This window comes from Artibeus jamaicensis, unplaced genomic scaffold (assembly GCF_021234435.1).
Source record: "Artibeus jamaicensis isolate MK-2021 breed Jamaican fruit bat unplaced genomic scaffold, CSHL_Jam_final scaffold_378, whole genome shotgun sequence".
In the NCBI taxonomy this organism is placed as follows: Eukaryota; Metazoa; Chordata; class Mammalia; order Chiroptera; family Phyllostomidae; genus Artibeus; species Artibeus jamaicensis.
This window is the reverse complement of record NW_026522044.1, coordinates 1,186,934-1,213,587: the sequence shown is the minus strand read 5'-3', so window position 1 is coordinate 1,213,587 and position 26,654 is coordinate 1,186,934. Positions and strand designations below refer to the sequence as shown.

General features: G+C 37.3%; 1 protein-coding gene across 7 annotated transcripts in view; it reads right to left on the bottom strand.

Moving 5' to 3' along the window:
* The window catches only part of KLHL13 (kelch like family member 13), a 263,980-nt gene that overhangs the window by 52,179 nt on the left and 185,147 nt on the right, over positions 1-26,654 (bottom strand). For all 7 annotated transcript variants that reach the window (XM_037146000.2, XM_053657447.1, XM_053657445.1 and 4 more), the window contains one exon: positions 19,490-19,631. In XM_037146000.2, coding sequence (XP_037001895.2) covers positions 19,490-19,631 — 142 coding nt within the window. The remainder of the gene's footprint in view (positions 1-19,489; positions 19,632-26,654) is intronic.

Here is a 26,654-nt window from a genome sequence, read left to right as displayed (position 1 = left end):
CATACATGAAAATAATTTGTAGGTGGATAAAAGACTTAAATATAAGTCATGACATCATAAAAGTCCTAGAGGAGAACAGAGGGAGGAATATCTCAGACATTCAATGCAGTAATATTCTCACCAATATATCCCATAGAACAAGGGACATAAAGAAAACAATAAACAAATGGGATCTCATCAAAATAAAAAGCTTCTATATGGCTAAAGAAAACAGCATTCAAATGAGAAGAGAACCAACCATATGGGAAAACATATTTGTCAATGATACCTCAGACAAGGGTTTGATCTATAATATATATTAAGAACTCATGTGACTCTACTCCAGGAAGACAAAAAACCCAATTAAAAAATGGGCAAAGGCATCAGTAAATGAATGGATCAAAAATTGTGGTACATTTACACAATGGAATTCTATGCAGCAGAGAGAAAGAAAGAGCTACTACCTTTTGCAACAGCATGGATGGAACTGGAAAGCATTATGCTGAGTGAAATAGGCCAGGTGGTGAAAGACAAATACCATATGATCTCACCTTTAACAGGAAGCTAAACAACAAAACAAACAAGCAAGCAGAAAAAAAAAAAAACAAAGACACTGAAATAGAGAACAAGAGGACCGTGACCAGAGGGGAGAGGGAAGGGAATTTAAGGGGAAAAAGGGGGAGGGATTTGGAGGAACAAATAGGAAGGACACAGGGACTAGAACTAAGGGGTTGGAAATGGGAGGAAGGTGGGGAGCAAGGGGCGGAGGAGGCTGGGATGGGAGAAATAGACAAAAAAACTGTACTTGAAAAATAACTAAATAAAATTTTTTAAAAAATGGGCAAAGGACCTGAACAAACATTTCTCTAGAGAGGACATAGACAGGGCTCAGAGACATATGAAAGGCTGCTCAGTATCACTAGCCATCAGAGGTGTAAACTAAAAGCACAATGAGATAACACTTCACACTGGTCAGAATAGCCATCATAACCAAATAAAGAAAAAAAAAAAAACAAACAAGTGCTGGCAAGGTTGTGAAGAAAAGGGAACCCTAGTGCACTGTTGGTGGGAATGCAGACAGTTGAAGCCACTGTGGAAAACAGTATGGAATTTTCTAAGAAAACTAAAAATAGATCTGCCTTTTGACCCAGTGATTCCACTGCTGGGATTATACCATAAGAATCCTGAAACACCAATTCAAAAGAACCTATGCACCCCAATGTTCATTAGCAACACAATTTACAAAAGCCAAGTGCTGGAAGCAACCTAAGTGCCCACCAGTAAATGAGTGAATAAAAAATGTGTACTACAGCCCTCACTGGTGTAGCTCAGTGGATTGAGTGCGGGCCTGGGAACCTCACGTTCACAGTTCAATTCCCAGTCAGGGCATATGCCTGGGTTGCAGGCCAGTTCCCAGCAGGGGACTCACAAGAGGCAACCATACATTGATATTTCTATCCCTCTCTCCTTCTCTTCCCCTCTAAAGATAAATAAATAAAATCTTTAAAAAATGTGTACTACATTTACACAATGGAATACTATGTGGCAGAAAGAATTAAAGAGCTCCCTTTGTGACAGCCTGGATAGATCTGAAGAGCATTATGCTAAGCTAAATAAACCAGGCAATGAAAGACGAATACCACATGATCTCACCTATAAGTGGAACCTAACCAACAAAATAATCAAGCAAGCAAAATATAACCAGAGACAATGAAATAAAGAACTAACTGACAGTAAGCATAGGGGAGGTGGGAGGGGGCCACAAGTGGAAAAGGGGGAAGGGTCATCAAGAAACATGTATAAAGGACCCATGGACCTAGCCAAAGTGTGGTTAAGATCAAGGGTGGGAGGTGGGGATTGCTGGCATAGGGGGAAGTGGTGGGGGAAAGTGGAGACAACTATACTTGAACAACAATAAAGCCAAAAACAAAATAGAAAAGAAAAGAAAACTAAGACCAAAATCCTTCATGAGCAAAGGTGCAAAAATTCCAAAGATCCATGAGCAAAGATCCAAAACTTTAAGTGAATCAAATTTAATAATATGTAAAAGGGATAATAAGTGACAACCAAGTCAAGTTTATTCCTACAATCAATACATGGTTGATTTAGCATTCAAAAGTTGATTAGCCCTCAGCCAAGTAGCTCAGTTGCTTGGTGATGACCCAATATGCCAATGTTGTGGGTTGCAGGTTCCATCCACAGTGAGGGCCCATGTAAGAATCAACCAATGAGTGCATCAAGAAGTGGAACAACAAATGAGTATCTATCTCTCTCTCCCTTCCTCTCTCTCTAAAAAAATCAATAAGTAAAAAAAAATTATCAGTCAACAGAATTTGCATATTAACAGATTTCAAAAATGATAAGATCATCTCAATAGGTACAAAAAAGCATTGACAAAGCCCAACATCCATTTATAAATAAAAACAATTTTTCAGCAAACTAGGAACAGAAACAAACTTCTTCAAACATACAGCTAACATCATACTTAACAGTTAAAGAATTAATTCTTCCCCCCCTAATATCAGGAACAAAGCAAGAATATACACCATAACCACTTCTATTCTGTAGTTCCTATTCTGTACAGTAAGTCAAGAAAATGAAATGAATGCATCACATTGAAAGGGAAGATACAATGGTATGCAATTGACTACTGAAGTGGGAGGTGGACTTGGTGGAGGTGGGCTTGGTGGAGGTGGGCAAAGGGGGAAAATTGGAACAATTGTAATAGCATAAACAATAAAATATTTTTAAAATAAAAGGAACATAAAATTATATTTATAGGCAAAATTATTTTCTATTTAGAAAATCCTACAGAACCTATCAAAATACCTCCTAGAACTAATAAGTCAACATGTCCAGGTGATGTGAGATATAAGCTCAATAATCAATAGCAAACTGTATTACTATATAGTAGCAACAATCACAAAGTGTAATTTCATATTACATGGTATATTTGACTCTTAGTTGGCATGTGCTTTTCCCTTCTATCACTTCAACACTTGCCAAATAACAAAAAATTCTTTTGAGAGATCAGGGCAATAACAGACTAAGATAGTCTACAAGAAAAGATGGTAAACTTTCCTCCAACCTATATCTTAAAAGATACATACTCAGAAGTATTAAAATAATCTAGTATATTCTAACCTGAGTGCCCAAAGAGTTATCCCCAAGAAAAATTATATACTAATTTCTCTGTATTCTAGCTGCCATTCAGGAAATTGAAATTAAAAAAAAATAAAGAGTATCATTTTAATAAAAACTTCAACAACCTAGATTACTTGAGTTTCTCTTTTATAAAATATAAATGATCCTAAAATCATTATGCCTCTCCTTCTTATGTAAACAATACATTTAAAAAAAATTAAGTTACCATAGGACCCAGCAATCCCTCTTCTGGGTATCTACCTGCAAAGCTCAAAAACAGTTATTTGCATAGATATATGCACCATTATGTTCATTGCAGCATTATTTACAGTGGCCAAGGCATGGAGACATCCAAAGTGTTCTCTGATAGGTAACTGGATAAAGAAGGTGTGGTGCATATATAATATGAAATACTACTCAGCCTTAATAGTAGATGAAATGCTGTCATTTGCAACAACATGGACTTTGAGAATATTATTCTAAGTGAAATAAGTCAGTCAGAAAATTCTAAACACCATATGATTTTGTTTATATGTAAAATATAAAACTGAAACTCACACACACAGACAATAGCATGGTAGTTACTAGAGGGAAAGGGGTGGAGGGTATTAGTGGATAAATTAAAAATAGATTTAAAATAAATAAATATTAAATATATTGCAGTGATATTGGTTAATAACACTATATAAGTTTCAAATACACAATTCTATAATACATCATCTACATCTTATAACAATGTATTTTTAAACTTGTTTATATTATGATCATAAAGTTTTAAAATCAAGTACAGTTAATCAACATAACATGATCAGCAACCCAAATGTTTACCTTAGGATAAGCATTTCATGAAGTTAGCCCACCAGAAAGCAACACAAGTTAATTTGTATAGGTTTTGAGGATAATCCCTTTCTTTAACATTCTATTACATAGATAATAATTTGAGGCTATAAAATGATACCTTTAACTGACTTCACAACTATAATTGCACAGAGAAAGTAAATAGATAAAATGAAGAAAAATATGGGAAGAGCAATATAATAGGTACCAATCTTAAAATGAGAAAATGCCATTTAGGAGTCCAGAAATTCAGAGAGAGAGAGAGAGAGGCATTTTCAAGCTTTATAGGTCTGAGTGAGCATAGCCAATCATCAGGAAATGATTGGTTTCCATCTAGGTTAAGTATTATACAATTAATGTACACTAGTACCAGCTGAAACAAGGATGCTTCCAACTGGCACTTAATATTTCTTCTCTCTGTTTTGTTTGTTTGTCTGTTTCAAATTTTGGCAGGGAAGGGGTAGAAAGGCAAGCAGGTAGGAAACATTCTGTATAATTCTGATATTTCTTTTTCTTTTTAAAAATATTTATTTATTTATTTATTTATTTTTAGAGAGAGGGGAAGGGAAGGAGAGAGTTCGAGAAACATCAGTGTGTGGTTGCCTCTCACATGGCCCCCCACTGGGGACCTGGCCTGCAACCCTGGCATGTACCCTGACTGGGAATCAAACTGGTGGCCCTTTGCTTCACAGGCCTGTGCTCAATCCATTGAGCTACACCAGCCAGGGCTCTCTGCTATTTCTATTAGTAATAGAATGTGTACTATATCATTCATGTCAAATTATCTTTTAGCCTTTGCTAATACATGTTTTTATACTTATAGTCAATGAAAACAATATTTATATATAACATATTTTAAATGATAAAATACAGTATAGAGCAATATTAGGAGAAATACAAATACAAATTTACAGACAACCTATGTTCAAGTCCTAATTTTTGTCACTTACTGGTTAAGTAATTCAGGCAATCCTCTTAACCACCCTAAGCTTCAGTCTCCTGATCTATATAATAATTCTTGCATTTTCTCCCTCACAACATTGCTTCAAGTATCAATGAGACAAGTATGTAGGAAAATGATGTATAACTACCATCCAAATTCATTTATTCCACAAACAATACCAATTAGAGCAGTGAGAGCACTGGCTTCTTCTGTGCCAGGTAATGGCCTAGGCTCTTTATAAGCATTATCTTTTTTAATTATCATAATAATGTTAATAATAAATAACAATAATAATAATAGACATTTATTCAGCATCTGCCAGGTACCCCAGCACTAGATAATAGGCATACAGAAACTACAAATTAGACCCTAAATCTTGGGATCTCACAGATAGGTAATAGTTAATATCACCTGACTAACAGGGAGGAATTGAAGAAGCCATTAACTCTGTCTGGGTCATACAACTCCAGCTTCAAAAGGCATTGAAAGTAGCTGTCTGGGGAGAGGATCCATTGGTGAGACTGTTTTAAGGAGTTTCACTCTGCAGGATTATCCACTGTAGTGGTAAGGGCATGAGATTAGGTCAAAAATAGAATTTCAATTTCACCACTTACCATTTAAGATGGATCATTATGAATGAATAGGGGTGTACCAGGCAGAAAAAGTACAATAAAATAAGGACATTTCAGGGAGAGAAAATGAGTACAAAGACACCAAAGTGTGAAAGAATAATATATAGAGAGAGAATAATGAAAAATCAGATGTTCCAGACATTTGCCTTGAATATCTGTACTAGTAACTCTACTAAAGTAAAAGAGAAGCAAAGATTATATCACTGAATGGATGCTGGATTAGAGATTGGCAAGATTGGAGTTATGGCAGAACAACAGAGAATATAAAATCAAAGGTGCTGAGAGAAAATGCTTACAAATCATGTGTCTGATAACGGATTTGTACATAAAATATATAAAGAAATCTTCCAACTTAATAATAAAAAAGATAAATTACTGAACTAAAAGGTAGACAAAGGGTCAGAACACACAGTTCTTCAAAGATGATATAGAAATGGCCATAAGCACAAGTGAAAAGATGCTCAACATCATTCCATCAGGGAAACACCAATCAAAACCACAAGATACCACTGCACACCTACTAGTATGGTTATAATAAAAAAGTTGGAATCTATGTCTGTAGTTCTTTTTTGCTTGTTTGTTTTGTTGATTAGGTTCCACTTATAGCTGAGATCATATGGTATTTATCTTTCACTGCCTGGCTTATTTCACTCAGCATAATGTTCTCCAGTTCCATTCATGCTGTTGCAAAGGGTACGAGTTCCTTCTTTCTTTCTGCACTGTATTATTCCACATAGAAGATAGGGAGAATGAGGGAAAGAAAGGTAACATGTAAAAGGAGCCATGGACAAGGGCAATGAGGAGGGGGTCATCTTTGGGAGCGGAGGTTGGACAGGGCAGGGGAGGGCAACAGGAGGAAAATAGGGACAACTGAACAATAAAAAAGTTGAAATCCTAATATACTGCCCATGGGAATGTAAAATGGTGCAGCCACTTCGGAAAACACTCTGGAAGTTCTTTTAAAATATAATTTGGCATAGAATTACTATATGACATACTAATTCCACTCCTAGGTATACATGGAAAACCAATGAAACACATCCACACAGACTCCTGTATATAAATGTTCATAGTTGCATTATTGATAATAGCCAAAAAGCTGAAATATCTCAAATGTCCATCAATGGATGAATGGATTTTAAAAAGTGACATATCAATACAATAGACTTATTCAGTTATAAATATTCAGTATTATTCTAGTCAAGTACTGTTACATACTACAATGTGGATTAACATTAAAAGCATCAAGCTAAGTAAAAGAAACTAGTCACAAAAGACCACATATTATATAATTTCATTTATATGAAATGCTCAGAATAAATAAATCTATAGAGACATCATGTAGATTAATGATTGCCTAGGGTTGGGGAAGTGGGTAGAAGTCAGTGGGACACTTCGGCCAAGATGGAGGCATAGGTGGAGACGCTGTACCTTCTCTCACAACCAAGTTTAGAGACAACTAAATATTAGCAATAGAAAACATAGCCAGAACACAGAAAATTGAACTTTTTGGAGGTCTGATAACAACAAATTCTTCAGCCTGACCAGTAAGAGGGGCGAAACCAGCAGCTGTCGGAGCGGGGTTGCACAGAAAAACTCGGTCAGACGGACTCGGGCGCGCCAAACCGGGGCGCAGGGTTGGACCTAGTAAGCGACTCAGCGAGTGACCGTGGGGAAACAGCGAGAGAGCAGGGCTGCGGGTTGACTGTGGTCACGCTTTCCTGCGCAGAGAGACAAGCGAGGGAGTGGGCGGTGAGACTACAGGACTGAGCAGGCCCCACCGGGAGCGGCAGCACAGGGCGCCTCCATTTCCCCGTTCTGACCCCGCCTCCACATGCAGCGTCATAACCCAGGGACCTGAGTGGCCCCACCCTGATGAACCACCTAAGGCTTGGCTCCTCACCCAGCTGCGAGAAACAGCAAAGGCCGTGGCCATTTCCCCACTCTGACCATGCCCCCACATACAGCATCACAACCCAGCAACCTGAGAGTCCAAGGCTCTGCTCTTCAGACTTAACAGGAGAGAACAGACCAAAAATGGCTCAAGAAGATCTCAAAGCCCCAGAGCCTATAAATCTAAGCGATGAAAAAATAGCAAAACTCTCAGACGCACAGTTTAAAACACTGGTGATCAGAATCCTCACAGAACTGGTTGATTATAGCCACAAATTAGACAAACATATGAAGGCGAAACTAATTGAAATGAATGGAATTGTACAGGAAACCAATAGCGATGAAAAGGGAACTGGGACTCAAATCAATGGAGTGGACCAGAAGAAAGCAAATAATGGCCAAACAGAAAAGAGTGAAGAAGCAAGAATTCAAAGAAATGAGGAGAGTCTTAGGAACCTCCAGGACATCTTTAAATGCTCCAACATCCGAATTATAGGGGTACCAGAAGGGGGAAAGGCACAGCCACCAGTGGAAAACTTATTTGAACAAATAATAAAGGAGAATTTCCCCAATCTGGCAAAGGAAATAGACTTCCAGGAAATCCAGGAAGCTCAGAGAGTCCCAAAGAAGTTGGACCCAAGAAGGAACACACCAAGGCACATCATCATTACATTAGCCAAGATTAAAATGAAGGAGAGAATACTAGAAGCAGCAAGAGCTAAGGGGACAGTCACCTACAAAGGAGTCCCCATCAGACTGTCAGCGGATTTCTCAAAAGAGACCTTACAGGCAAGAAGGGGCTGGAAAGAGGTATTCCAAGTCATGAAATCCAAAGACCTACAACCAAGATTGCTCTATCCAGCAAAACTTTCATTTAGAATGGAAGGACAGATAAGGTGCTTCTCAGATAAGATCAAATTCAAGGAGTTCATCATCACCAAGCCCTTATTATATGAAATGTTAAAGGGACTTATCTAAGAAAAAGAAGTTAAAGAAACATGAACAGTGAAAGGACAACAAACTCACAGTTATTAATAACCACACCTAAAACAAAAGCAAACTAAAAGGACAGCTAGATCAGGAGCAGAAACATAGAAATGAAGATCTCAAGGAGGGTTAGCAACAGGGGAGTGGGAGGAGAAGAAGGGGAGAGAAGGTACAGAAAATAAGTAGCATAGAAAGTAGATAGAAAATTGATGGGAGGGGGCAAGAATAGTATGGGAAATATAGAATCTAAAGAACTTGAGAGACATAGTCATAAACTAAAGGGGGTAATGGGGACAGGGGGTAGGGTGGAGGGGAATGAAGGGGGAATAGAACAACTGTAATGGCATAATCAATAAAAAAATAAATTAAAAAAAGAAGTCAGTGGGAACTGCTAATGGATACAAGGGTTGTTTTTTGTTTTGTTTTGTTTTTTGAGGGCACGACAATCCTCTACAATGTATTGTGGTGATATCTGCAAAACCCTGTGAATATATTAAAAATCATTGAATTATATACTTTAAATTGGTGACTATGTGTTATATAAATTTTATCTCCATAAAGCTGTTATTTTAAGCAATGAACTTTCTAAAAAGGGTTTGATTCAATGAATTACCATAAGACTTGGTAGTAAAAGAAAGATGTTGACAACCTGAGATAACAGAATGAAGTCAAAGGATGGAAGTGTTCCATAAATTACCCACAGCTGGAGTAGTAAGAAAGGAGTGAGGAAAATGAAATAGTCCTTGGTTTTTACCAATTACTATTTAAGTAAACCCTACTTAATCTTCTTTACTTAAGTAAAAGTCATTTGCTCTAATTCCATCTGGATTCTCCAGAGATTTGTTTAAGGTTATAGGAATCCAATCCTATTAGGTATCAAAATTCTTTCTAGGCACTTTCTTTGACAGTCTAGTTTGCTAAAACCTATTGGATGGAGACGACTACTCTGTTAGAGAAGAAGCCCAACAGATGGACACTTTATTTAGAAAACTCACCATTTCTGACCAGCTACATTTTCTCTGACACCTTCCTTGTTTGATTCAAATGAAAGGAAAATACATTATGTACTTTACTTTCACATAATTGTCACATTTAATCCTCATATCTCTTACCCATATTACAGATAAGGAACCTGGTTTAAAGAGGATAAACTACTTTCCCAAAGTCATATAACTAGCTGGTAAGTGGTAAAACTAGGCTTCCAGTTATGGCCTAAACACATGAACTTTTCACTACAGTTAAGCAATGGGTAGTCCAGAGTGAGACTTCTTAAGACAGCCTCTCCCCATAGATCTGTCCCCTTGATAGCTACTTTCAATACCTTTTGATGCTGGAGTTTCTGTGATTGCTAATTTAAAACAATGAGAACATTTACACATTTAACACTTCTCTAGCTTGTTACCTTGACAACTACAATTAGATACCAAAAAGAGAAACGGTCCCTGTTAGTACATGTATTTAATAATCTCTTTTTGTGTGAACATAATTTTAATAGACTTTTAAAGACAGTATACAAAGTTTTTCAAAAGCAACACAGAATGGTACCTCTATGCCACCACAGAAAATATTAGAACATTAAAAAAAGTTTAGAAGAATGTCTTACTTAATACAAACTCTCAGGACACTTTCACATTGCTGTTCTGAACATCAACGTGGACCAACAAAGGCTGAGCTAAAATGACAGAACTAAGGGTTCTAAGACCCAATTATACTTTTGTCAACCATTATGCATTTTTTAATTACAAAGGTAATATGCAAAAATACTTCCATTGTAAAAAAATTAAATAGTCAGGGTTAGAGAGCACAAAATGTAAGACATCATTTACCAGCACCCCAATGTTTCCAGGCTTTTTGTTATACATGTATATCATGTATATGTATGCATATTATATATTTTTCTACAAATAGATGGGATACAGTACATATTTCTCTATTACTATTTTAATGGCTTTACTAGGACATTACTAACATACCATACAATTCACCCATTAAAAGTGTACAATTCAGTGATTTTTAGTATATTCAGAGAGAGTATGTGAAATCATCTCCATAATCAATTTTAGGATATTTTCATCACCTCAAAAAGAAACCCTGTACCCTTTAGGTATCACCTTTGTATCCTCACATTTTCTCCAACTCTAAGCAACCACTAGTCCACTTTATGTCTCTATTGTTTTCCCTATTCTGGATACTTCATATAATACATGGTAATTTGTGACTAAGTTCTTTAATGTAGCTTAATGTTTCAAGGTTCATCCACATGTAGTAGGTATGAGTATTTCATTCCTTTACATAACTGAATACTATTTCAGTGTATGGACATACCACCTTTGTCCTCTTACTTCTTTCATTATATCCATTCAATACATACAGGTCTGTCCTGCTCTTTTTAGTGATTGCACATTATTACATATTTGATGTAACATAATTCATGTAGCCATTTCCCTATGGGTGGATATTAAGGTACTTCCACTGTTTCCTCATTATAACATTAACTTACCTCCATATGATGTCAGGGGCAAGAGAGAGGCCATCTCTTTTGGTAGAAGACAGACTTTGCCTCTAGAACAGTAGTTAAAAGTATGTTCCACAGATGTATAGCATCACCTGGGAACTTACTAGAAGTGCACATTTCTGCCTTCCCTATTTTTGACTCAGAAAACTGGGGATGGGAACCAGTGCACACTGCTTTAACAGCTCTCCTCCTTATGATTCTGATATGCACTAAAATTTGAGAACCACTGCTCTAAATCTGTTTCACTACACTGCAATGGCTTTCATTATTTGGTTCAAAGTACATTTTAAAAATTAGCAAAACCACAAACATTGGCTTTAACACATGACTATGATCATGGAAGGTCAGAAGTACAGTGGAGAGGTATATGGGTGTCTCTGTATTTTCTTTAGAGCAAGTACTTTAATATAACAACAACAGAAAAAAAAAAACTTCTCTTTCATGCTTTTCCTATCTGCTTGCCCCATTACTATATCCTCCCATTGCCTTCAAAAACCAATAATTAAACCATTTATGTAGAACTAAAATGAAAAGAAATGAAAATTATTTCCTTCCTGATCCCCACATTTCTGTTGATGATACCCACAGAACAATGAACCCTAAAACCCCCCTCCCATTAGAAACTGAAACTTTACAAAAATGAGATTTCAGTGAGTGACACAGATTAGAGCTACAAGGGAATTTAGAGGTCTCCTAGTCAAGAGTCATATTTTAGAGATAAGAAAAATGAAGCCCAGAAAAATTAAATAGCACCACAAGGCCACACAGCAAAAATAAGCTTCTTCCCTCACTATGTTATATGTATAGTACACTAATACTATACACTATATATTGCTTTATTATAATGGTATTTTTAATTTAATTATTTTTCAACTACAGTATTCTGTCTCTTACTCCCATCCCAGTGCAATCACCCCCGTGCCGCCCACCTCCCTTACATTTCCACCCCCCTTAGTTGTTGTCCTTGTGTCCTTTATACTTGTTACTATAAATCCTTCCCCTATTCCCCCCCTGAAATTTCCCCCCAGAGGGGAGGGGAATCCCCTCTGGTTGCTGTCCCCCTGTTGTCTATTTCAGTGCCATTGTTTTTATTTTGCTTGCTTGTTTCTTTTGTTGTTTAGGTTCCTGTTAAAGGTGAGATCATATGGTATTTGTCTTTCAATGCCTGGCCTATTTCACTCAGCATAATGCTTTCCAGTTCCATTCATGTTGTTGCAAAGGGTAGTAGCTCTTTCTGTCTCTCTGCTGCATAGAATTCCATTGTGTATATGTACCACAATTTTTGGATCCATTCATTTACTGAAGGGCACCTGGGTTGCTTTGATTTCTTGGCTATTGCAAATTGTGCTGCTATGAACATTGGGGTGCATAGGTTCTTTTGGATTGGTGTTTCAGGGTTCTTAGGATATAATCCTAGCAGTGGAATTGCTGGGTCATAAGGCAGGTCTAATTTTAGTTCTTTTTAGAAAATTCCATACTGTTTTCCATAATTGTTGTATCAGCCTGCAATTCCACCAACAGTGAACTAGGGACCCCTTTTCCCCACAACCTCTCCAACATTTGTTGTTTGTTGCTTTATTTATGATAGCCATTCTGACTGGTGTAAAGTGCTATCTCATTGTGGTTTTAATTTGCAACTCTCTGATACCTAGTGATACTGAGCATGTCTTCATGTGTCTCTGGATCCTCTGTATGTCCTACTTGGGGAAGTGTCTGTTCAAGTCCTTTTCCCATTTTTTAATTGTGTTGGTTGTCTTTTTTGAGTGGAGTCTTGTAATTTCTTTGTATATTTTGGAGATTAAATCTTTGTCTGAGGTATCATTGGCAAATATGTTTTCCCATACAGTTGGTTCTCCTGCTAATGTAATACTGTTTTTCTTTAGCCACGCAGAAAGTTTTTATTTTGATGAGATCCCATTTGTTTATTCTTTCCTTTGTATTCCTTGCTCTAGTGGAAACATCATTAAAAATGTTGCTGCATGAAATCTGAGATTTTCCTGCCAATGTTCTCCTCTAGGACTTTAATGATTTCAAGGCTTACATTTAAGTCTTTTATCCACCTTGAATTTATTTTGGTGTATGGTGTAAGTCTGTGCTCAAGTTTCATTTTTTTGCATGTAGCTGTCCAGTTCTCCCAACACCATTTGTTGAAGAGGCTATCTTTACTCCATTTTATGTTACTGCCCCCTTTGTTGAATATTAATTGACTGTAGAGAGTTGGGGTGATTTCTGGGCTCTCTGTTCTGTTCCACTGGTCTATGTGCCTGTTTTTATTCCAGTACCAGGCTGTTATGATTACAGTGGCCTTGTAATACAATTTGATATCAGGTATTGTGATTCCTCCTACTTTGTTCTTCTTTCTCAAAAAGCAGCTGCTATTCGGGCTTGTTTATGGTTCCATATAAATATCTGAAGTGTTTGTTCTATGTCTGTGAAATATGCCATTGGTACTTTAATAGGTATTGCATTGAATGTATATATTGCTTTGGGTAGTATGGACATTTTGATGATGTTAATTCTTCCAATCCATGAACAAGGTATATGTTTCCATTTGTTTGTGTCTTCCTTGATTTCTTTCTTCAGGGCTGTGTAGTTTTCTGCATACAGGTCTTTTACCTCCTTAGTTAGGTTTATTCCCAGGTATTTTATTTTTCTTTTTGCTATATTTAATGGGATATTTTTCCTTGATTTATGCTTCTGCTGATTCATTGTTGGTATACAAAAATGCCTTTGATTTCTGGATATTGACTTTGTAACCAGCTGTTTTGCCAAATTCATTAATTAGTTTGAGCAGTTTTGGGGTAGAGTCTATAGGATTTTCCATGTACACTATCATGTCATCTGCAAACATTGACAGTTTTGCTTCCTCCTTTCCTATTTGGATGCCTTTTATTTCCTTTTCTTGCCTGATTGCTGTGGCTAAAACTTCCAATACTATATTGAATAGAAGTGGTGAAAGTGGACATCCTTGTCTTGTTCCTGATCTTGGTGGAAAAGATTTTAATTTTTGCCCATGGAGTATGGTGTTGGCTGTAGGTCTCTCACATATGGCCTTTATTATATTGCGAAATGCTCCCTGTGTTCCCACTTTGCTGAGTGTTTTTATCTTAAATGGGTGTTGTACCTTATCAAAAGCTTTTTCCACATCTATTGATATGATCGTGTGGTTTTTTGTCTTTGCTTTTATTTATGCGATGTATTACATTTACCGATTTGTGAATACTGAACCATCCTTGCATCCCTGGGATGAATCCCACTTTGTCATGGTGTATGATCTTTTTGATGTATGGTTGGATGCGATTTGCCAATATTTTGTTGAGGATTTTAGCATCTATGTTCATCAGCGATATTGGACTGAAGTTTTCTTTCTTTGTTGTGTCTCTATCTGGTTTTGGAAATAGGATGATGCTGGCTTCATAAAATGAATTTGGGAGTTTTCCATCCTTCTGGATTTTTGGAATATTCTGTGGAGAATAGGGGTTAGCTCTTCCTTAAATGCTTTGTAGAATTCTCCTGTGAAACCATCTGGTCCAGGGCTTTTGTGTGATGGGAGTTTTTTGATTACTGCTTCAATTTCATTTGCTGTCATTGGTCGGTTCAGGTTTTCTGCTTCTTTTTCATTGAGTTTTGGGAGATTATATTTTTCTAGAAATTTGTCCATTTCACCCAGGTTTTCAAATTTCTTGGCATACAGTTCTTCATAGTAATTTCTTACAATCCCTTCTATTTCTGTGGAATCAGTTGTAATGTCTCCTCTTTCATTTCTGATTGTGTTTATTTGTGTCCACTCTCTTCTTTTCTTGATGAGACTACTTAAAGGCTTGTCGATTTTGTTTATCTTTTCAAAGAACCAACTCCTGGATTCATTGATCCTTAGAATTGTGCTTTTAATCTCTATGTCATTGAATTTTGCTCTGATCTTGGTTATTTCCTTCCTTCTACTTGCTTTGGGCTGTCTTTGTTGTTGTTCCTCGAGATCTTGCAGGCCTAGGGTTAGGTTGTTTGTTTCAGATATTTCTATCTTCTTTAGGTAGGCCTGTATTGCTATAAACTTCCCTCTCAGGACTGCCTTCTCTATGTTTCATAAATTTTGGGTTGTTGTGATTTCATTTTCATTTGTTTCCAGAAACTTTTTGATTTATTTCCTAATTTCATTCTTTTTTTAAAGACTTTATTTATTTATCTTTAGAGGGGAAGGGAAGGAGAGAGGGAGAGAACAGCAATGTATGGTTGCCTTTCGTGCATCCCCTGCTGGGAACTGGCCTGCAGGGTACCTGCCTGCAACCCTGGCATGTGCCCTGACTGGGAATCGAACCGCGATTGTCTGGTTCGCAGGCCCACGCTCAATCCACTGAGCTACACCAGCCAGGGCTCCTAATTTCATTCTTGACCCATTCATTGTTAGTAGCATACCATTCAGTCTCCATGATTTTGGGTGTTTTGGGATGTTTCCTTTGGGGTTAGTTTACAGTTTCAGTTTCTGGTGGTCAGAGAAAATGCTTGGTATGATTTCCATTTTCTTGAATTTGGGGAGGCTTGTTTTGCGTCCTATCATGTGGTCTATCTTTGAGAATATTCCATGTGCATTCGAAAAGAATGTGTATTTAGCTTTGGGGGATGAAGGGCTCTATATATATCAATTAAGTCCATTTCATCTAGGGTGTTGTTTAATGACACAATTCTTTGTTTGTATTTTGTTTGGAATATCTGTCTATGTCTGACAGTGGGGTGTTAAAATCCCCTACTATAATTGTGTTGCTGTCAAAATATTTCTTAAAGTCCTCTAAGATTTTCTTTACATATTTTGTGCTCTTACATTTGGACAATGTTTATGTCTTCTTGGTGGATTCTTCCCTTGAGTATTATGAAGTGACCTTCTAGGTCCCTCTTTATGGCCCCTTTTTTGAAGTCTATTTTGTCTCATATGAGTATTGCTACCCCAGCTTTTTTTTTTGTCCATTTGCTTGGCAAATTTGTTTCCAGCCCTTCACTTTTAGTCTGTGTAGGTCTTTTGTCCTGAGGTGGGTCTCTTGTAGGCAGCATATGTGTGGGTCATGCTTTCTTATCTATGCAGCTATTCTGTGTCTTTTGATTGGAGCATTTAATCCATTTATGTTTAAGGTAATTATTGATAGGTACTTATTCATTCCCATTTTTGTACCTGTGTCCCTCTCTGTCTCTTTTCTTTCCTTTCCTTAAAGCAGTCCTTTTAGTATTTCTTGTAGGGTTGGTTTGGTGGAAGCATATTCTTTTAGACTTCTTTTATCTTGGAAGCTCTTTATTTGGCCTTCTATCTTGATTGAGAGCCTTACTGGGTAAAGTAGCCTTGGTTGTAGGCCTCTGTTTCTCATTACTTGGAGTATTTCTTGTCATTCTCTCCTTGCTTGAAGTGTTTCCATTGAGAAGTCAGTAGCTAACCTTATTGGGGCTCCCTTGTATGTTACTTCTTTTTTCTCCCTTCCTGCCTTTAAGATTCTCTCTTTGTCTTGGAATTTTGCCATTTTGATGATGATGTGTCTTCAAGTGGGCCTCCTTGGGTTCCTCTTGAGTGGGACTCTCTGTGATTCCTGGATTTGTGTGGCTTTTTCCTTCATCAAATTAGGGAAATATTCTCTTATTACTCTTTCAAATAGTTTTTCTATCCCTTGTTCTTCTTCTTCTCCTTCTGGTATTCCTATAATTTGGATGTTATAACATTTCATATTGTCTTGCATTTCTCTTAATCCCTCTTCATTCTTTCTGAGCCTTTTTTCCTTTTCCTGATCTTTCTGTGAGATGTTTTTTACTTTGTCCTCCAACTCGCTAATCCAATCTTCTGTCTCATCGACTCTACTTTTAATACTTTGTACTGTGTTCTTCAATTTGGAAATTGTATTCTTCATTTCCTCTTGTCCCTTGCTAATAGTTTCCATTTCCTTTTTCATGTTGATATAGTTTGCAGTGAGATCACTGTAGCTTTCCTGTAGTTTCCTGTAGCTCATTGTGAGCTCTTTGAACTTCCTGATAATCAGTGCTTTGAATTCAATATCTGATAGTTGACTTGCCTCTATTTAATCTAACATTCTTTCTGAGGGATCCTCCTTTCCTTTCATTTGGTGATTGTTTCTTCGTCTTCCATTGTTTGTGAGCCTCTTCTTGTTAGCTTCAGCTTCTTAGATTGATCTGTTGTCACTCCCTGGGTTTATGGTGTGAACTTCTGTGGTGGAATGTCTGTGAAATTCAGTGGTGCAGTCTCTCTCAGTTATCCTGTTGTTCTCTGCTTCCACCTACTCCAATATGCAGCAACTTGTGGCTTCTCTCTTACAGCAAAGTGAAATTTGTCTCTCTTACTCTACTTTTGGGAAGCCTCTTGTATGGGTCCTGCTCTAGTTTTTTCACATTTTCAAGTTGTTTGTGTCCTTTGTGGGTAAACGAAAGAAAAGAAAAGGAAAGAAATAAAAGGAGAAAAGGCAGGGGACTGAAGGAAAGAGGGATAAATTTGGAAACAAAGGAAGAAGGAATAAAACAGAAAATACAAAAAAGAGGACAAAAGTACTGAAAGATGAAACAATAATAAAATTTTAAAAAATAACAGATTACTTTAAAAGAGAAAAAAAGAAAAAGAAAGAAAGAAAGCAAAGAAAAGGAAAACAAAAAAAGAAACCTGGCTTGTTGGTTTCAAATTGGCCAAACTGGTTTTTCTGGCTGTAGCTGGCTGAGGGTTGACTAGTGTGTTTTTTCTGCAAGCCCACTCTCAGAAGCCAAACTGTTGGCGCCTCTCCCCAGCTCCTTCCAATGGAGATCTAGGACTTTCTCACAGCGCTCTTTTCCCAGGGGTTACCACTGTGGGTTGGGTTGCAGGGCTCACGTGTGCCTGCACCGGCCAGGCTGCCTGGTTCCCACGAGATAGCACAGGCTCACAAACAATGGGTAGCACAGACCTGCCTCAGTTCTGTGGAGGAACTCCAGGCCCTCTGTCCAACCTTGGGTTAGCTTCCAGGCTGGGTGAGGAGCACATCAGGTGGCTGTGTCTATCACAGTCAGAGTCCCACACTGTGCCTATCAGTTCTTTGGGGCTGGTGACCACAGAGTACACAGTTGAGGCCCTTTGTCCTCAGCACCCTCTCTGCAAACTCTAGTAAACAAATCTCTCCTGGCGCCCAACCTTGCTTGGCCAGAAAGGGAGGAAGTTGAGGATCCCAGCTCTCTCCCAAGGACCCCTCGGCAGGCCCAGGGCTCCCAAAGAGTTCAAGGGAGATGAGCTGGAAGCCAGAAGCTGATCTGAAGGCTGGGCCCCCGCCCAGACATGCTGTGCGCGGGGCACTGATCCTTTGAACTGTGCACCAGCTGAAAACCCTTCTGCTCCTGTCTTTGTTTTGGTCCCTTCAGCAGGCCCCTGCCGAGGGAGATACGCGGGGAACTGGTCCAGAGCACTTGGCATCAACCCAGGCACGCTGGGCACCAAGTACTGGTCCCCAGACTCTGTACCCCCCAAATTCCCTGCTGTTCCTTTCTTTGTTCCGTCTGCGAGACTCTACTGTACCGCGGCTGTCTCCCTACCATCTGGATCCTCCGTGACCGTCAAGATTTCTGGCCCCTTATTTTCATATATGCTGAGCAACTGCTGGCTGCCTGGCTTCTCCTCTGCAGATTGGACAGGATTCTCTCCCTACTTTGCAAGGAACTGGAATATGCTCCCTCCTACTGCATCGTCATCTTGCCTCCTCAACTAACTTTATTATAATGGTTCTTGACCAGATATTTACATAAAATTCACTGGGGAGATTTCTTTTAAAAATGCATTTAGAAAGATTTATTTTCTTTATCTTACTAAGCACAGAACACTGATATAATTTAACTATATCTAGAAGACATTTATGGACATCCAGTATTATATGATTCTCTGATTCAGCAATGCCCACAGAGGTCGGGGAATGACCACAAGGGTCAGAAGTACTTGGTCTATCCCTACACTAAATACCTCCACATTGCAGTTCTGTATGTTCTTTTGGCTTTCTATTGGTTTTTTTTTTTTTGTCCTATCCTTGGATGTGAGTTACTACTTCTTATATTTATCAGTGTAATTGCATTCAGCAGTTCTCACATTGCTAATGTGAGCTGAGATATCAAATAAATACAACCTTTAGAACTATGATAAAGGTGACAGTAAAATAAATTGTGAGGAACTAGAAAATTTAGTGAGAAGACTTTGTGATAATTACATTGGCTGAGATGATGAAAAGTTAATGTTGCTAGGTACAACATTCTCTAAGAAAGCGCCATGATCTCAAGACCTCCTTTACACAAACAAAACAAAGAATGAACTCTGGGGATTTAAGACCAGGAAGGTATGCAGTTTCCACTCAAGTTTTCTCCTGTGGTGTTTGTTTGCTTTTTTAAATTGATAAACTTAATTTTTAGAGGTTTTGGTTCACAACACACTTGAGCAGAAAGTAGAGTTTCCCTATAACCCCTGTCCCCAAACATGTACAAAACTCCTCCACTATTGACATCCCACATCACCAAAACCCTAGGTAGTTTCTAAAGCCATGTAAACACTACAAGAACAGTTTAGATTACCTGTAACACCACAGAACTGTGGGTATTGCTGGTAAAGATACGAGTGGCTCCTGCTTTGGAAGACTGCAAATGGGATGAGAGGCCCATTTCGCTGCTTCCAAGGGACAATTTCATGTGTTGGTCTTCCTCTTCCACAAGAGATCTGAAATATTTTTAAACCATAAACAAAGGCAAATTAAAGGTTGTCATATAATTCACAGTAATGAGATGACTATTTCAAGAAATAACCAGTCACTAGTACCAATCATCTAACTATGGAACATACTAAATTTTGTTTCACTAGATTTTAGGTTCAGACCATTTTTACATTATAGAAGAAATACATATATTTTCAAAAAGGTTCCCAAGGTCAGTAAAGATAAATGAGACCTGATAAATCAACCTAAAAGCTGGTTCAAAACCATAATCACAGGGGGTTCCTTTTTTTCAGTGCCAAAGTAATTGCTGTTGTTTATTTCACTGTGTAGGTAGCAATGCAATCAAAATGTGTTATTCACAGCCAAAATTAATTTGGAATACCTACTTTTAGAAAGATAAAATAATATCTATCATTTACTGAGCAGTCACTATGCATCAGGTGCTGTGCCAAGAAATTTACACACATGATCTCATATAATCCTTAAAACAATCCATTGCAATACATACTATGATTACATCCTTTTTATTAAGAATAGGACAAGTGAGCTAAAGAAGGGTTAAAAATAACTTATCTAAGGTCACAAAAATTTTAAGTGGTTGGGCCAGGATTTGAATATAAGTCTAGTCTGATTCCAAACTCCAAAGGCCCCATTAATAAAGGTCAAAGATTAACCATGACATATTACATTATTTCCCCTTGTGTTATTAGTTATAATTCTAGTCAACCAAAAATGAATAAAAATCTTTGCATGTGTAAAAAGTTTGCTTTCTTAGCAGTATCTCTCACTTATCAGTTTGGGGTTATTTAGATAAATAGCTATAATCTAGTGGCATTTCTATCTTTTCAAAGAAGTAAATAATAAAAATAATAAATATAGGTTATACCCATATATATTAGAGCAGTGACTTTTAGGGGCCATAAGAAAGATTGAAGAATAGTAGTCCACAGATCAGTTAGTTCCATAGAAAATATATAAAAATATTTAATAGTTAATGGGTCTCAGTTAGGTTACACTAAAAAATGACCATCGTGGTACAAGATTTCATTATTCCTTAGACCAAGCTGGCTTGTGTTTCCTTGAGTATACATTGCTAAAATAGTATCTGAATCACCTGCTTGAAGGCAGGGAGCTTATGGCTCTGAATAGGTCTGTACATTCATGATGTAGACTGACATTAGAAAATAAGGAAGAAGAATGTATTTTCAAGAGCTAGAACTCTATATTTTTCCTATTTATCTGTAACTGCCTAAATGTTGAATTATTTGTTTTACTAACTCCGGTCTATCCAATATCATAAAGATTTCGCTTTTTCCTTATCATACCTATAATATAACTTGATCACTCTTAACAGAAAGTGTTTTTAAGACTATACCTGACTTTCAATAAAAATCTAGCTTTTCAAATTCTGACACCAACTGGCAATAATTGGCAAAAATTCTGGCCTTGAGGGTGACATCAATTTTTCTTAATGATATTAGAGCAACTGTATAACAAAAATAAATTAATAATATAGAACCATATTTTATTCAACTCTCATGTATATTTAATAAAGTAATTTAAAGAATATTTTAACAAGTATAAAAGAAAATGAATATAGCTTTCAGAAACAGCTTTAAAAGAATTAAATTACATACATGTTATATGCCATACACACACTCACACACACTTTTTAAAAAGATTTTGTTTATTCTCTTTTAGAGAGATGGGAAGGGAGGGAGAAAGAGAGGGAGAGACATCAACCAGTGGCCTCTCTCATGCCCCCAACTGGGGACCTGCCCTGCAACCCAGGCATGTTCCCTGAGTAGGAATCCAACCAGTGACCTTTCAGTTCATAGGCCAGCGCTCAATCCACTGAGCCACATGAACCCAGGTGAACACTTTTAAATAGGCATTGCAAACAGTTAACACTACATAATCAACTGGAAAAGAGGGTAATTGATTGATGGTAATTGGTATCCTTCCCTAATCAGAAAATTTCCATTCATCCAGAATTATTTTAATGGTATATTCAAGTAGAATGTTTTATTATTTTCTGTATTGCCTGACAGAACCTGGCATATAAGAGGTTTAATACATGTCATGTGAATGCGTACAGAATCTCATTTCTGTGGATCGTTCCAAAGACATTTGTTTTTCACACAGCACTTTAAATGACCACCAATGATCATTTTTACAGAACCACAAAGGGAACCCACATTGTCCCTATGACATATTCTAGAAATTGCTTTAAAAAATAAACTACAGATAGCAACTTCTTTACTTGCCATTTGTTTCTTGCTCTTAAAATTGAAAAGCAGAATGTGAAAATGGAGCCCTTTCTTGACAAGATAGTACAGCTGGTTTTCTAATTACTTCAAAAGCTAAAGAAGACTTCACTGCAATCATCTTCTTCATGTCTTTTTATCAACCTCTTTTGACTTTTTAACATTCAGAAAACTCCCTTATTATTTCTGCATTAGTAACAGTACATGACATGTCAACCTTCTCAGCACATTCAATATTCTCTTCCCTTTTTTCATTAAATTTACTGACTGGTTGTGAATAGCATTGGTCTTTAACACTGCAAGGACATGAAAACTCTCTGCAACCTCCAGGCTATACTTATACCAAGCTATCCTTAAAGAAACTATTACCTGAGTAATTCCAAAAACAAATAACATTTTAATCATTTTTTCAAGTTATAATTTAAAGCAATATAAAGACATGTGATTCTCTGTATAGGAAGGAAGACCGAGGGGATGTTTGCCTCCCCTCCCCTATTTGGCAATCTCTAGAGACATATTTCATTGTTGCAAGGGGGAGGGGTGGTGTGCCACTGTCTAATGAGATGTGCTAAATACCTCCCTGTCAAAAATGTACTCTAGCAATAATGTCAAGAGTGCCAAGGTTGAGAAACCCTGATACAGAGAGATTAACCTCCTCAGGAAAAATGTTCTAAACAATTTCTTGTTCTAAATAACTTCCAAGTAGAGAATTAAATCCATGAGGCAGTGATGGCAGTAGGAAATACAGTAGGATTATTAATTGCAATGAACTCTTCCAAGATTACCTAACAATAAAATACCTTTGTTCTTTCTTGGCAAGATAATATGGCTGGCATTCATATTATTAATTAATGGCCCAGCAATTTGAAAAGTCAAATGTTTACAGTATATAAGCAGATAATGGATTTGATGCTTATAAAACAATTATGCAGAAAATCTTCTGTTCTATAAAACTCAAGTAAGAATAATAATTTAGGTTCCAGCCAAGATGGAGGCATAGGTAAAAATGCTTTACTTCCTCTCGTAATCAAAAGAAGGATAACAACCAATTTAAAAACAAAAACAACCAGAACTGCCAGAAAATTAAACTGCATGAAACTATGACAACCAAGGACTTAAAAAGATACAACCATCCAGAATAATAGGAGGGATAGACAGGGTAGAAAGGACACATGGCAAGGTGGTGGCTGGCAGACTGGGTGATCCTTCATTTGCATGCAGATAAACCAGGAGTAACAGCTGGGGAGTGAGACAAACCTTGCCACACAGTGTTCCAGCACAGGGAAATAAAGTTTCAAAACCTCTGACTGAAAAACCTGTAAGGGTGGCAGTGGCAGGAGAAACTCCTGGTCTCACAGGAGAGTCTACTGGAGAGGCCCAAAGGATCCTAGAATGCACACAAGCCCACCCACATGTGAATCAGTAACTGAAACACCACAATCCACTTGTGGGAAGTGTGAGACAGAAGGTGGGGCAAGATCCGAGCAAGTGGCATTGTTCCCCTCTCTGACCCCTCACTCACAGACAACACCACAATGCAGCAAAGTGTGTTGCCCCAACCTGGTGAATACCTAAGGCCCTGCCCCTTACAACATAACAGGTGCACTGAGACAAGGAAATATGGCTCGAATGAAAGAATAAATCAAAACTTGAGAAAAATAACTATATGAAGAGAAGATAGACATCCTATCAGATGCACAGTTCAAAACACTGGTAATCAGGATGCTCACAAAAACTCTTTGGTTTGGTCAAAAAATGAAGGAAGAAATGAAGGCTACACAAAGTGAAATGAAGGAAAATATACAGGGAACCAACAGTGAAGGAGAAGAAACCAGGACACAAATCAACGGCTTGGAACAAAAGGAAGAAACAAACATCCAATCAGAACAGAACAAAGAAACAAGAATTCAAAAAAGTGAAGAGAGGCTTAGGAACCTCCAGGACAACTTTAAACATTTCCACATCTGAATCATAGGGGTGGCAGAATGAGAAGAGAAAGAGCAAGAAATGAAAATCTTATTTGAAAAAATAATGAAGGAAAACTTCCCTAATCTGGCAAGGAAATACAGGAAGCCCAGAGAGTCCCAAGAAGTTGAACCTGAAGAGGAACACACCAAGGTACATCATAATTAAGGTACCCAAGATTAAAGATAAAGAGAGAATCTTATAAGTAGCAAGAGAAAAGGAGACAGTTACCAGAAGACTATCAGCTTATTTCTCCAAAGAAACCTTACAGGCAAGAAGGGTTTGGAAAGAAGTATTCAAAGTGATGAAAAGCAAGGACCTACAACCTAGATTACTCTATCCAGGAAAGCTCTCATTTAGAATAGAAGGGCAAATAAAGTGCTTCCCAGAGAAGGTCAAGTTAAAGGAGTTCATTCTTCACCAAGCCTTATTAAAGTGAATGTTAAAGGGACTTATCTAAGAAAAAAGGATGAAAATTATGAACAGTAAAATGACAACCAACTCAAAACTATCAACAACTAAATCTAAAAAACAAAAACAAACTAAGCAAACAACTAGAACAGGAAAAGAATCACATAAATGGAGATCACTTGGAGGGTTATCAATGGGGAGGGGTTGGAGGAAAATGTACAGGGACTAAGAAGTATAAATGGTAGGCACAAAATAGACAGGGAGAGATTAAGAATAGTATAGAAAATGGAGAAGCCAAAGAACATATATATACAACCCATGGACATGAACTAAGAGGGGGGATGCTGGAGAGTGGGGGATGCAGGGCAGAGCGGGGATAAAGGGAAGGAAAATGGGACAACTTTAATAGCATAATCAATAAAATATACTTAAAAAGGATAAGGTAGATTGTAGTACCAAATTTTAAAAAAAGAATAAAAGGTTTCTGCTTTAAAAAAGTATAATAATTTAATTCTCCTTAAAGCAAGTGTTATTTAGAATCACTTTTACATGTTAACTTAGAACCAAGAAAATCCTGCACAAATAGTTTCATTTCATCACTATAAAAGTAGCCAGGGGAAGATTGTGTATACCAATTTTTTCTAAAAACAAAATCTTTATCGTACAACATCTGTATATTGCTACCAGGCCACAGCCGCACATCCTACTAAGACTAAAGACATCTTATTTTCTAAACAATGACCAGCCATAGAGCACAAAATCAATCTTTCACAAAGTGTAATTACTGAAAGCATTGCAAAGGTGGTCTAACTAAATATACACATGCTATGGCATTTCTTTGTACTGCTATTTGAAGACACAAAGAATTAGAAAGTCTAAACAGTTGACATATGTTAACAGAGTGATGTTAACATTGTAACCTTACCTCAAAAACTGCACTATTTTAAAAAGTACCCCCAGGGGGAATGTATAAATGATATGAGCACACAATTCATAAAGATAAAAGTACAAATGGTTAACAGAAAAATGTTCAACCTCATTTGTATTCCAGAATATGCAAATTAAAGGAAAGATTGCATCTTTAAACATATAAACTTACCAAAGAATAGAGTGTAAGATACACTCTCAACATTGCTAGTGCAAACATGTATTAAGCTGTGTATATGGTATTGTTTGCCCAAATGGATTTTTTTTTATTTTTTTTATTTTTTTTAATTTTATTTAGTTACTTTTCAAGTACATTTTTTTTTCTCCTCTTCCCCCCCCCCCCGCCCGGTCTCCCCCCTCCCTCCCATTCCCCCCCCCAGTCCTCATCTCTGTGTCTTTCATACTTGTTCCTCAAAATCCCTCCCCCTTTTTCCCCTTAAGTTCCCTTCCCTCTCCCCCTCTGGTCGCTGCCCACTTGTTCTCTATTTCAGCGTCTTTGTTTTTATTCTGTTTGCTTGTTTGTTTTATTCTTTAGCTTCCTGTCAAAGGTGAGATCATATGGTATTTGTCCTTCAATGCCTGGCCTATTTCACTCAGCATAATGCTTTCCAGTTCCATCCATGTTTTTGCAAAAGGTAGTAGTTCCTTCTTTCTCTCTGCTGCATAAAATTCCATGGTGTATATGTACCACAATTTTTGGATCCATTCATTTACTGATGGGCACCTAGGTTGCTTCCAACTCTTGGCTATTGTAAATTGTGCTGCTATGAACATTGTGGTGCATAGGTTCTTTGAAATTGATGTTTTAGGTAGAAACTTTAAAACCCTCAAAGGTACCATTTTTTCTATGTATATTGAACGCCATGACACTAAAGGATTGTGCATTATGTGCACAATCTGGTAGTTGGGCTGCAACAAAAGTGCTCTGTCAACCTGGTTCAAATATGTTTTCTACAATGAAAAGCTCTGTAAAGGTAATAGTTTGGTAGGCATTCTATAAAGAATTGTAAACTCTTAGAATTCACTATAGCAATTGGGTTTGGTAGCATGCCATATGGGGAAAGGAAGAGTATCATAATTGTATCATTTGGCTCCCAAGCCTCAAATCTAACACTAATCAATCTCCATACAAAAAATTACTCCAATAAAATCCACCGAAATGAATACTTTTGTGTTTAAAAAGTGAGATATCAACTTCATAAATCATAAACTGTACATTTCAATTTCTTGGTTTCTATCATTGCAAGTACCAGTTTAATGTTATATAGAAAGCCAGGTGAGGTGAAATTTCATTGTCAACACAAAAAAGGACATAGTGATTCTGAAATTATTAGCATGAAAACACATGAAACACTTGCCTTTCTTTAGTACAGAAGTTATGTGTTAACACATGCTCTGGTATGTTAACTTCTTATGCCCAATGAAGAGCAGCACATTAACAGTGCTGTGAATAAACAA